Source organism: Zophobas morio, unplaced genomic scaffold (assembly GCF_036711695.1).
Source record: "Zophobas morio isolate AGI-343-1 ecotype UQ-CSIRO unplaced genomic scaffold, CSIRO_AGI_Zmor_V1 ptg000009l, whole genome shotgun sequence".
NCBI classification, from domain to species: domain Eukaryota; kingdom Metazoa; phylum Arthropoda; class Insecta; order Coleoptera; family Tenebrionidae; genus Zophobas; species Zophobas morio.
In genome coordinates, this window is record NW_026972114.1 from 7826221 (window position 1) to 7840073 (window position 13853).

The following is a 13853-nucleotide window of genomic DNA, read 5'->3' on the forward strand; positions in this document are numbered from 1 at the left end:
TACTTCGTTTATACCTAGACCAAAGTTTCCATTTAAATTTGATTTTATTAATAATGTCAAATGTGAACCAAGGCGGGAAGGGGCTATGACGAATGTTACGAGTCTTGGGCACATAAATATCAAGGATGTTAATAAGTTTATTGTAGAATAAAGTACATGCAGTATTCGGATCATTAACTCCATTTAAAAACGACCAATTAATTTGCCCAAGATGGTGATAAAGGTTGGGATAATCAGCTTTCCGAAAGTTCCACCGTTTAACTAATATTTCAGAATTACCTAAAATCTCACTTTTTCCTTGATGAGTATCTATGGTAATTACCAGAGAAGGATGATGACTGTCTTCTGGCAAAAGATAATCATGACAACCATTAAGAGAGCACTCATAGTTAGAAAGAATCAAATCTAAAAGTCTGCCATTAGTGTTCATAATAGTATTAAACTGACAATAGTTATTAAGATTTAAAAAAGTGCTTAGGGCAGACAACTTGTTATTACCAACAATATTGTTCTCTAAACCAATATGATATTCAGCAATGTTAAAGTCACCTATGATAACCACACGATCATTCCATAAATCAGCAAGATTACCGAGCAAATTAAATAATGAGATATAATCATCAACAGATGACTTGGGCGGAACATAATGGATTATGGTACATCCATTATGGGAAGAAGATGGATTCGAAACCTACAGATAAGTAATCATGACTTTTATTCTCTTTCTACTTGTCAACTATCAATGTCAGAAAAAAAAATCAATTTAGCGACATTTTTCAACCAAAAGTTGGTGAAATTCCAAACTATCAATGCTCTTTATCTCTTCGAGCTAATGCACAACCAATTTTTATAAAGCCTCGCCTAATTCGATACGCTCTCCAAGAGAAAATTGAATAGGAATTAGATGACTTAGAAAATCAAGGTACTATTAAGAAAACTGATCACTCTGAGTGGAGAACACCTTTGGTTATTGTGCCGAAGAAGAATGGTGACATTAGACTGAAAACGTCACTTCTTTGGTATCAAAACGGCTCCAAATGAATTTCATAAAGTCATCGATCAAATTGTTCACGATTTAGAAGGTACCCCAGCGTATTTTGATGATATAATGGTTCAAGGTTTTTCTATTGAAGACTGCAAATTTCGTTTAATTAAAGTTCTTGAACGATTACATAAATATAATTTGCATCTAAATCGACAAAAATGTCAATTTTTCAAGAAGAGAATTCAATATTTGGGTCATGTCGTTTCAAAAAAAGGACTCGAAAAATCTGAAGTTAAAATCAAAGCGACCATAGAAGCACCAAGGCCGAACTCTTTCGAAGAACTTCAACGTTTTCTTGAAATGGTGATGTATTATATGTACAAAATTTATTCCCAGTGCATCCAGCATATTATATCCTTTAAACCGTCTGTTAAGAAAAGACACAAATTTTAAATGGTCAGTCGAATGTGAAACAGCGTTCAAAAAAATCAAAGCTGAAATAGCCAGTGAACGAGTTCTCATGTCTTTTACACCTGATTTAGACATAGCACTTGCCACAGACACCAGCCCATATGGACTTTCAGATGTTTTGTCACATCGTTTTCCAGACGGATCTGAAAAACCAGTTCCTTTTGCATCCAGGTCGTTGACAAAAGCTGAACGTAGTTATAGTCAAATAGATAAAGAAGCAACAGCCATTTATCGGAGTTTCAAAAGATTTTTTCATTATATTTAGGGAAGGAAATTTATTCTAATTGTGAATAATAAACCACTGAGTATTATTTTAAACCCTCAAAAACAACTTCCAGCCTTATCTGCAACCAGAATGTTAAGATATGCACAATTTTTATCCGGTTTCAATTATTCCATGGAATGTCAAAATCCAGTGAACACGTAAATGTTGATTATTTCTCCAAAAGTCCATTGAAATTATCACCAAAAGAAGAAGAAAAAACTGATGATGAATACGTGTTAAATACAGAAACAAGAGCAGATCCGGAATTGTGTAAAATGAAGAAAGAAATTCTAAATGGAACCAGAAGAGATCTAGAATTTTCACTGCACGATGGAATAATATTTAGAGGTGTGGTAATTCCAAAAAAAATACAACACATTTTTCTACAAGAACTTCATCAACACACCTAGGAATGGTTAAAATGAAGTATCTAGCAAAAAACTATTATTGCTACTGGAAAGGCATCGATTCTGACATCGAAAATATTGTTAAAGTTGTCAAGCTTGTTGCGATGTTAAGAAAAATCCTACAAAGGCATCAATTAATCAATGGGAAATACCAGAAAAGAATTGGCAACGTGTACACGTGGATTATGCAGGCCCATTTTACAACCATCATTTTCTTATTCTTGTTGATGCCAAATCCAAATGGCCTTAAGTAATTATGGTTAAAAATTCTCGTACATCAGCGAGCACCATGTATCATTTACGAGAAATCTTTGGCCAGTATGGATTACCAGAAATATTAGTTAGTGGCAATGCAACCATCTTCAAATCAAGCAGATCAAATGGTCATGCAGAACGATACTGTCAAACACTTAAAACAAAATTTAAATGCATAATGAATGAACCCGGTGACTTACACGCGAAAATTTCTTCCTATGGTATCAAGTTACTCCGTTATCTTCTGGACAGACACCTTCTGAACTCTTTTTTGAAAGAAATGTACAATCCAAGTTAGATTTTATGAGTCCAACTGAATCAGCAAAAAAGAAAAACAAATCGAGTTTCGAGAAACATTTTCAAGTGGGTGATAGAGTTCAATCCAGAAATTATTCAAGACATGAATTATGGAAGTATGGAATAATTACAAAATGTATTGGTAATTTACACTATTTAGTAGAACTAGATGATGGTTATGTAATTAAGCGTCATTACAATCAACTTCGTTCCTGTAATGTGGAAAAGAAAATGAATATCAACACTGAAACAGGTTTTGGCACTACCTTGGATCCAGAAGTTGATTGTAAGAATTCTCCAAACACCAACATTCCGATTCAATCAACAGAAAACACACTAAATCAAGACCTGATTCAAGAGAAAAAAATTACGTCAGCAGGATTATGACATTTCAGTGAAATAAAGAATAATATAAAAAATATCTAAACTGCTAAATACGCAACAAGTTCCCTCCGTTAATCAGTATTACGTAGAAGGTCACTTTTTTTATTAAAAAAACTTAGATTTACGAGACATGTTTTAAAGTTTAAAAAAATAAATAGTGTTTTTTTTACATTTAAATTGCGGTGCTAAATTTGCTTAACAAGGTTAAAAATATTACTTAAATTTTTATTTATTACATCGTTTTGTGTAGATAAAAGCTATAATTTTATTTTTTTTAAACAAACTGTAAATGTATACGTTTCGTGATAATAAGTAACTAGTAACATTAATTTCGATGCCTTTTTTGTTAAACTTTATCTGATAACATTTCTTTCGTTTCTAGTAGATTAGATTTTAGAAGTACGTTTTAGGTTCTGAACTAAATATCTTTTACAACGTTAACTGTGAAAATTTTTTGTTAAAATATTTTTCGTCTTCTCTAGCATAAGCCAAGAAAGGTTTGCAGGAAATTTCCTTCACGTTTTCTTGACGTTTCATGACCCCTAGAGTACAACAAAACAGATTTTCTTTTTCCATCTGTTTCTCGTTTATCGTCTGTGTCTATCTTAATCGGACACTAATCTCCTAAAAACTACTGGACCGATGGTTGTCAAATTTTGTATATGCATTAAGAATATCATGTATGATGATCAAACGAAAGCCAATAATTTGATAACGTCTTCTCAGAAGTTCCTATATTAAAATAATTTAAAAATATACAATAATATAATCCTACACTTGTGGCGTAGTGAGTTTTCCTAACATGACCAATTGACAATTCTATTCTATGTACTTTCCCGATACTAGTCGATGTAAAATGTTTATGGACTCGTGACACGGGCTCTAGATGAAAAACGAATCGTGTTACTGCGATAAAACTTTAATTTCAAAATTAATAATAAAAGCAACTGCATTCCTTGGCTTACTTTTAAAGTATTTTGAGAAAGTCAAAGCAGGTTTAATATTAATCCTGGATGAGCTTATCCCTGATTTAGAGCGCAAATTTGACGGTGACTTGAGAAATTATACTTTAAGTATTATCTTTTAAAAGTTGTGATACACGAATCTCTTAAATTAAATTCTACTCTCGACAAACAAACACTGTTAGATATTACTAAAAGCTTACTGTTTTCACGCAACTTACTAGTCTGATTATTGCAAAATTCGGAATTTTATCACTTATCATTTATATGTAAGGATGCAAAAATTTTGATAAGTATATAATGACATCAACATTAAGCCAAAAACAGATACAGAAATAAATGTATATTAAGATGCAACTACACACAGTTTTTAAAGTGAGAATATAAACCATACTGTGTAATATTTTAAATTTCTGCTCTAGTTGGCCATGACGCGTACGTTAGCAGTGTAATTGAAACGGTAGACGTAGACGTCATGGCCCACTAGAGCAGGAATTGGTTTTCTTATAAATATACAGCGACGATGACCGCCCGGATCAACTCGCTAATCTAATAAAATGTTATCTAAGTTTTAGAAATTTTATTCATAAAAACAAAAGTTAAAAAAATATTTGCTGGTGGAGTAAGAATCCATATAAATTGATTTCTTTAAGAATTAATTAAGTCATTATTGCTACACTATATGTGTCTCCGCTACATCTTTATTATAGGATAATTTTTTTTTATTTATATTTTCTATCTTTCTATCATTTCTCTCTCACATGATTATTACGAAAATATTCAAATATTGTCTTATGCTGGACAAATATCTAGCCATATTTCGCCCTCTGGTTTGACTATGGTAGAGTTCATAGTAAGTTTTACAGGTTCCTCCGTTCTTTCATTAAGTGAAAATTTGAAATTTCTCAACATCATAAATAAACCCAGTTTTACTTGCAACAAAGCGAGACGTTGGCCTAGAGAAAATTAGTGTATTATCTAGCCAAAACTCTGTTTTAAACATACCTATACACATTCTCGGCCCTGCACCGAAAGGAAGATGCTTATAATGATGTCTAGCTTTTTTATTGGTGTCGTTAAAGCGCTCAGGATCAAATTTTTCCGGTTCAGGATAATACTCCTCATCATGATGTATTCCATGCAAAGGTATTAAAACGAGCGTTCCCTTCTCTATAACGATATTTTTATTAGGCTCACAATAAGTTTTACTGCATTTCCTTGTTAGGTAGAGCACCGCTGGATACTTTCTAAAAGTTTCTTGAACAGAAAACATAAGACTTATATTTATAAGCATAAAACAACCTACCATCGATTACTTGGTTCAGATATTTTAAATCCGTAATCATTTCGTAGCTAATTTCATTATTATATTCAGCAAGAACTTGAGTGATTTCTTGTCGCACTCTGTCTTGAAATTTTTGTTGTTTTGATAATTCATAAAGAGCAAATGTCATGGTAATACTTGAAGTTTCAAATCCCGCTAAAAAGAATATTAAACACTGAGCGGCCATTTCTTCTGTGCTTAGCGTTTCTGCATTGTGATTTTTCAAATCGATTAACTGTTGCATGAAATCTTGACGAGTGCAGACGTTTTCTTGTCTTTGTTTAACGACGTTTGTTACGAAATTTATAAAAAAATCACCTATATCTTTAGGATAGTGTCTAACTTTAAAATTTCTCGCAGCTTTTGGAAATACTGAAGCCATAAGGATCGTCAGTACTCGTAATTTTGATAGCTCCACACACTTCATTATACTTTTTGTGAACACCGAGCTGTCGTCTTCGAGTGCCTTACAATCAAGACCAAAAGCACACGATCCTAAAATATCAATCGTGAAACACGACATAGTGTTATAGGAATCTAAAGTTGCACTCTGGTGATAGACCGCCCATAGCTTTTTCAACAACTTTTCTGCACGATTTACCATAATTGGGAAAAATATTTTCACTTTACTAGCGGTAAAAGTGGGATTTAGTTTAGATCGAAGTGTCTTCCATTTGGTACCACCTACATGAAGAACATGAGCACTTACAGGATCGTCTTTTTCGTTGTAGTAAATTCCGCGACTGTTGAAATATTCAAAATCTTTTGTCATAATAGTTTTGATGCAATCTGGATCAACCAGCAGATATAGAGGTTTCGTGAAGACATAAATTCCTCCATGTGGCCATCCCTTTCTCTTCATCTCTTTATACAGTTGAGTAAATATTAATCCGGGTGCTTGTTTTACCGTGAAAGGATTCGGTACGTTTCCGAAGGGGAACTGTGGCTGGATAAAAGGCATGTTTTTACGTTTCCAGTAAGTGAATTTCCATTTGAAGAAGGCAAATGCTGCTATGCCAGTCAAAAATTTTACAACCAACACTGTTAGAATTAACATTACGACGCTTCACCAACACTATGAAATGTGTTTGAAACTAGGTTGGAGTTGTATTTATTTAGAAATGTTGCTTACATGGTTTGACTTATAATTTACATTGAATATAAACTTAGTTCAGTTATATTTTACGTCTAAAAACATTTACTTAGTAGATAAAAAAACAATAAAGATAGTGTTTGTACATAATTTAATGACCAGCAATTTTAACCGTAGCATGGTATATGTATATTTGTTACAAGCCATTTCAGGATATACATTTTTATTTATCTTTAAAGTTTTTAATATTTCTAAATAGTTAGATATTTTATGGATAATGTTTCAATATTTATTTTTTGTATAAGTAGTAGTGATTTTTATTGGTTCGTTGCGATGAAAAAGAATCCTTGTTGACTGACTATTTCGCAGTAACATAAAGTTCCATACATACAGTGTTATCACAAATTAACGTATCTATACATTACGTCGCCTAAAAACTTGTTTTATCTACAGACTAGAGCGCGCCCACGCCAATGTCGACTCTATTCTTTACTTGTGTTTAATACTAGCAAACCTTCCTAAATTAGTAGTACTAGTGGAATAGAAATATAAAAATCGGAAAGTCGAAAAATTTTTAACATCGAAAACTCAAGAAAGCAAGAAATCGAAACATAAAAATATCGTAAAACCGCAAAACTGAATAATCCAAAAATCAAAGAATGGAAAAATGGAAATATTGAAGAACTGAAAAAGAATCGAGAAATCGAAAAATCTGAAATTTAGAACATTGAAAAATCAAAATATCGAAAACTCAAAAAACCGAGAAATCGAAAATCAAACGATCGAGAAACAGATGAGTCGAAAAGTCAAGAAGTCGAAAAATTTAGTAACCCGGATTAATATTTACTCAACTGTATAAAGACATGAAGAGAAAGGGATGGCCACATGGAGGAATTTATGTCTTTACGAAACCTCTATATCTGCTGGTTGATCCAGATTGCATCAAAACTATTGCCATAATCGAAAAGACGAAAATTTAAAAATTCGGAAAATTGAAAAATTAAAATATAAGAAAAAAGAAAGCTCGAGGAAACGAAAACTCCAGAATTTTAAAAGTCAAAAAATCGTAAAGTCGAAGAATCGAAACGCTGAAATATCTCAAAACTGAAATATCGAAAAATTAAAAAACATGAGAAAAATTAAAGAATCGAAAAATTGAAGAATCGGAATATTTTAAAAAAGAAAAATTTGGAAAATCGAAAATTTAAAAATTCGGAAAATTGAAAACTGAAATATAGAAAAACTGACAAATTGGGAAATAAAAAAATCTAGAATTTAGAAACTGAAAAATTAAAGTATCGAAAAGTTGAAAAATTGAGAAATCAAAATATTAACAGTCGAAAAACTGAAAAATATATATTTAGAAAACGGAAAACTGAAAATTTAAAACGTAAAAAATCCAAGTCGAAAAATCGAAAAGTCGAATCGCAATACTGAAAAATCCCAAGGGGGAAATATCGAAAAGCTAAAAAAATTAAGTAAAAAATTTAGAAATCGAACAAGCAGAAACGTGATTTAGAAAAATCGAAAACTTAAAATATCAAAAACTGAAAAACCGAAAAACAGAAAATTTATAAGCGTCAAAATAGTGAAAAATTGAAAATTCGAAATATTTAAAAATCGTAAAATGGAAGAGGAGGAAAATTGAGAAATCGTAAAAATGAAACATCGGGAAATCGAAAAATAGAAAAATCGAGAAATCCAAAAGCCGAAAGATATATATATATTTATACTTTTTCGTTTTTTCATTTTTGATTGTTCAGTTTAAAAAATTAAAATTCGAGAAACTAAAAAATCGGAAAAGATACAAAATTCAAAAAACTGAAAAAACGAAGAATTGCAAAATCGAAAAAGTAGAACACTGACAAACTGAAGAACCGAAGAATCGAAACATTGAAAAACTCAAAATCGAGAAATCTAAAAATCGAAAAATTGGAAAGAATAAAAAACGAATTGAAATAAAAATTTGGAAAACTCAAAAACTGTAAAACCGAAAAAAGATGAAATCTTCAAAATTATGAGATCCAAAAACTGTAACTTAAGAGATCAAAAAAAATAAAAATTAAATGTAGATAACTTGAAAAATCAGAAGTCGAAAAATTGAAACATCGAATAAATGCTAATGGTTTAAAATCCACTAACTGAATTCTAAAATCGTAAAATTGAAAAATAAAACAATTGATAACTGAAAAATCGAGATATCGAAAAATTGGAAGCAAAAAATAAAAAATCGAAAAACCGAGAAATTGAAAAATCTTAACATCGAAAAATTCAAAAACTGAGACACTGAGAAATTGAAAAATCAATGGAAAATCAAAAACCGAAATAGGCCAAAATCGAAAAATCGAAAAGGTAAAAATTGAAAAATTGATAAACCGAGAAATCGAATAATCGAAATGTCCGATAAACCGAGACATCAAAAAATTGAAAAATCGAAAAGTCGGAAAATTGTAAAAGTGAAATATACAAAAAAATAACAAAGAAAGCTCGAGGAAACGAAACATCCAGAATTTTAAAACTTAAAAAATAAAATATCGAAAAGTTGAAAAATTGAAAATCAAAGTATAAAACAGTCGAAAAATTAAAAAACTTAAAGTTTAAGGAACGAAAAATTTAAAATTCAAAATGTACAAAATCAAGGCATTAAAAATCCACAAGTCAAAAAATCGAAAAATCCAAGAATCGAAATGCTGAAATATTGAAAAACTAAAAAATATAAAAAAAATTAACAATAGAAAAATTGAAAAATGCCAAAACTGGAAGAAATATAAAAAAATTGAGAAATCAAATAATTGAAAAATCGAAATATTTAAAAAAAAAATTGGATAATCGAAAATTTAAAAATTCGGAAAATTAAAAAAACTGAAATATAGAAGAACTGAAAAATCGGGAAATCAAAAAATCTAGAATTTAAAAATTAAAAAATTAAAGTACCGAAAAGTTGAAAAATTGAGAAATCAAAATTTTAGGCAGTGGAAAAACTGAAAAATTTAAATTTAAGAAAGGAAAAACTGAAAATCCAAAAAGTAAAAAATCTAGAAGTCGAAAAATCGAAAAGTCGAAGAATCCCAATACTAAAAATTTCCAAACATCCTAGAACTGAAAGAAATCCAAAAATTGCGAAGTTAAGAGAGTGAAAAATTAAGAAAACGAAAAAGCAAAAAACCAATTTCGAAAAATGGAAAACATAAAGAAAACGAAAAACTGAAAAATACTGAAAAATTGAAAAATCTAAATATTTATCGTAAAATTCAAGAAGAGAAAAATTGAGAAATCGTAAATTTGAAGAAAGAAAAAATTGAAATATTGAAAAATTGAGAAATCTAAAGTTGAAAAAACGAAAAATCGAAAAGCCGAAAAATGCCAATATCGAGAATAAAAATTCAAGGCGTATTCATAAACCACAGGTTCAGTACTGCATATGCTACTTTTTAACACGGATTCATAAAAGTCATTTCATTGTTGATGGGTATGAGAAGACAAATTTTAGTGAGCGTTTTACCAGTTGATAATACAATTTGAAATGTAAATTTTGTCATTTGGATCATTACGTTTTAACTTGTTCACTTATTCAGCTCTAACGAAAGTCGGCTTGTAGATCAAATGGTTTAGAGTCGATAGTGGCCTGAATGCGCTCTGGTCTGTAAATCAAACAAGTTCTCAGGCGACGATTAATAACCTTGCAGATCCAGCATAATTTATCATGTTGATTGCACTTTTGAAAACGCTTTTTTATGTCTGAAATGAAAAAAATATAAAATGAAACAATTTGAAAAACGAAAGTAAACAAACTATCTTCTCCTTAAATTAGGGTTTCGTATGCAAAACATTCACAAAGCATTTTTAGCGCTCGGAATAACTTTTTTAATCACTACCGCCTCGTCAGAAAACTTCATTTTACCATTCCGCGCACTAGTTACACAAATTCCGTTCATCACCGCCATGATCAATCGCGCTGTCATTTTCAGTTTCGTCCCTTCCAGCTTGTGTAGGCCTTAAATGATCCACAGTGAAATTTGGCTTTATGCAAGTCGAGCAAGCCGAATAGGTTTAATGAGCCAGGTTACGGCTCTATTTATCGTGATATGAGCTCTTTTATCGTAGCGTAAAATCTCCCGTTCAGCATGTAGCAATTATCGGGGCGGCCTTATTAAAACCGGCTTCATCTCGACGGTGGTTAATTTTAATTTGCCGGATTTAATTGAGTCATAAAGTGTGCATAAGTTATTACCTGTTGCCCACATGCAGGCTCATATTGAGCTTTCAGAAAATAACCCCGTTCTGTAGTCCTTTATTGGAAAAACATTACTATAGATCGTGTTAAAACAGCCGCATTGTTTTACTAGGTGAATTGTAAATTTCGGGCATGCGTTTCTACGTCCGTTATTTTATCTTGGGACATATGAGAGTTGTGGCGAGCGGTGAAATAAGGGTTTTGCATGTTGTATGAAACGGTAAATGTGGAACAACACAAAGTACCAGGAGATAAATATTACACAAAAGGTATAACGTGTCTGTAATTATGAAGGGACATCAATTTCGCTGGAATATATATTTTGTAATCTTTATTTAACGTACAATAGCTCCATTCCTCCGAGATATAGTTGCTAAGCTAATTTGTTAAGACGTTTTCTAAGGATAGTTAGTTGTTTAATTAGTAGAAGAGGTGTAATATTTCCGGACGCTGGTACAAATTTCGGCCGCGGCAATAGTTGAAGCCCAGGAACGACAAGACTTCCGGAAATATGTTGTTATGAAATAAACCCATACGTACCCCGGAACGACGCCTACGGGTTTTGTAGTATGTGCTGCGATGGTGGGTAACTCATCGTCGGTGACGGCGGCCGGACGACGTTCGCTAAAAAAAAGGCGATTCGAGAAGGACCGCGTGGCTGTTTAAATGGGAACCACCGTCGGAAGCAACAAGAGTAGTCCAGGCAAAGTAGAGTCTAGTCAAATCCATTCCAGTCGAGTCATATTTCGTACATAATCGCTGTATAGTTAGTTGTGTAGTTTCTTATTAGTGTGAAATAAATTGTTCAGTTTTACCCACGCCGATTTTAAATTACCGATCAACGTAACAATACTTTTCCTGCGAATTACACACTAATTTTTCGCTGATAGAAAAAGATAATGACAAAAAATAAGTATCGAAATGAAAGATTTTTTATTTTACGCTTAAACGGAAAAATCAAGCAGTTGAATTATGTAAGGTAAACAAGAAACCGAGGTTGTTTTCTCAAACATTTGCTCGGCGACTTTCATTTGTCACTATCAAATTATTATAATTATTAGCAATTAAATAGTGGTTTCAAAAGTGCTGAGCATGATGGCTAGTGATGAGCAGAGTAACATACACTTGGAACGCTAGTGGAAGTACTCCCGGAATTTACCCCCTTCCAAATCCCGAGAAATGTAATTTTGCCAGTTTTTTAAAGCGTCAAATTTTCAAATCATATCTGATAGAAAAAAAAGAAAATTATTAAAGGAAGATGTTAAGGGTACATAACTTGCAGTGATATGATACTTGATATGGTTACTAAATCGACCCTTTTTGGTTACGTATACAGGGAAAAAAAAGAGAAGTCATAGCCACACTGTCAAAAAATATTAATGTGTAAGCTTGAAAGGGTTAATACAACGTAAACTAAGGGTATTCAATCGAAATGACCACTTTTTATTTTTCTTTTGTGAATTTTTCCAGGTAAAAATATGCACCTACTTTGTTTTAATTTTGAAATTAAGAACTGACCGGAAAAATGTCTCCAGTCTAATATCGCATTTTTTTTACTTGAATCCGTCGGTCTAATCTCTATTATTTCATTTTCTCGACAATTCATGACACTTACAGTACGAAAAAATAGGTCACCCGTTTCCGTCTGTCTGTTCGTCCCGGACTGTTATTAGACAGATAATCTCCGAGTAATGGATCGATTGTTGTCAATGTTTCTATTTATACTTATTAGGAACATTAGGTAAGTACATGGTAAAACGCGAACCAAAATTTGTCTAATCATCCCCACCACTAATGTGATGACGTCACTTCAAAACAGACCTCCACATGTAGTTTATGACTCCGTATTGAGCTTTTACCCGAGACGTCCAGATTTTTGGAAACAACCTAAATTATAAAACAACATTTTCCAATTTAATTTTGAATCTGCAAAACCGAATGCTTTGAAATCTTATAGATGTTTTAAAGTTATGACAAGCATGATAAATTTTAAATAAAAATATATTTACTTATCCCCTCCAACAAATTGATGACGTCAGCTAAAAATTTTGCCGAATAAATCCTGTCTAAATTGTACAAAATTTGATGAGTGTGTATTTATCATTCCATTCATATTTTTTGGATATACATATACAGGGTGACTCAAAAAATTAATGAATCAGTCAATTCATTGTTGATCAAATTAAGAGCGAGCCAATATGAGAATACGCTACTCTTTATAACAGTAAAATACTGATATATCGTATATTATAATAATTTAATAATATTTAGAATATTTTGTTCAATTGCGGCTTATAAATAATTTTAGAAATCAGTTTTGAGGTGATAAACTCATTGAAATCAAACAAACGTCTACGTGGCATTCTTCCAATGTATAAGCATCAACATTTTAAACAGTTCCCATATTGCTCAGATTCCACTATTCCCGACGATAATGTATTGTAAATATATATTTTTTGTCGGTATTTGTGCTGAGACGATTTATACGCATATGCTTATGATGTTGCAGACTCCCGAAGTTAAAGGACCCCTTCTGGCCGAAATGTAACGGAAAATAAAATTTATTTGTTTTTAATTTGGTCATTAGTTATTACAAAAATACGATTTCGTCTTCGACTGACCGTTTGTGGACACATGATATCGAGAATGGGCAAAATCCAAAATTGGCCACTTTCGGGCGTTTCACTAATGTATGACTTGCAGCTAGGCAGCCACCTGCACAAAGAGCTGCCGCCTGAGTTTTTTTATCGTTCATTGAAGTATACCGCACACTTTTGAAATTACTACATTTGCTTTCATATTTTTTCTATTTGCTTATACAGCGTGATGCAAAAAAAAATAATGACTCGATTTATTTTGTTGAATAAATCAAGAGCTGCAAAACCGAATGCATTGAAATCTTGCAGAGGTTTTGAAGTTATTGGAGGCATGGCAAATTCTTAACCAAAATATCTTTTTATCACCCCAGAAAATTGGTGATGTTATGTCATAATTTTGCCTAAAAAATATTATCTAACTTGTGCAAAATATGATGAGTCTATACTTGTGATTCATCATTGCATTAACATGGTCATGAAACGTCGAAAAAACATGAAAGCAGCCGTTTCCCGAGTGGACCTTATTACATTCGTCCTTTATTTTACTTTCTTATTTTACTCTCATGATTTGTTCCAGTT

The 13853-nt window shown here is 31.8% G+C and overlaps 2 protein-coding genes across 5 annotated transcripts in view; both read right to left on the reverse strand.

Annotated features, from left to right (window-relative positions):
• LOC135125816 (uncharacterized) overlaps window positions 1-13853 on the reverse strand; it is a 261385-nt gene that overhangs the window by 82401 nt on the left and 165131 nt on the right. The gene's annotated exons all lie outside the window — the stretch shown is intronic.
• On the reverse strand, window positions 4706-6420 carry LOC135125642 (cytochrome P450 6A1-like). The gene is made up of 3 exons (XM_064051292.1): window positions 5333-6420; window positions 5032-5283; window positions 4706-4982 (listed from the first exon to the last, which is right to left on the reverse strand). Exons 1-3 carry the CDS (start codon window positions 6405-6407, stop codon window positions 4819-4821), a joined length of 1491 nt encoding a protein of 496 aa, XP_063907362.1. The 5' UTR covers window positions 6408-6420; the 3' UTR covers window positions 4706-4818.

Excerpts from the sequence above, each read along its gene's own strand:
- LOC135125642 (XM_064051292.1), bottom strand. The coding sequence starts at position 6,407 with ATGTTAATTCTAACAGTGTTGGTTGTAAAATTTTTGACTGGCATAGCA. Across the intron at positions 5,284-5,332 it reads TCTGAACCAAGTAATCGATG|AAACTTTTAGAAAGTATCCA; the intron begins GTAGGTTGTTTT and ends TTTCTGTTCAAG. Across the intron at positions 4,983-5,031 it reads AGGGCCGAGAATGTGTATAG|GCCAACGTCTCGCTTTGTTG; the intron begins GTATGTTTAAAA and ends AATTTTCTCTAG.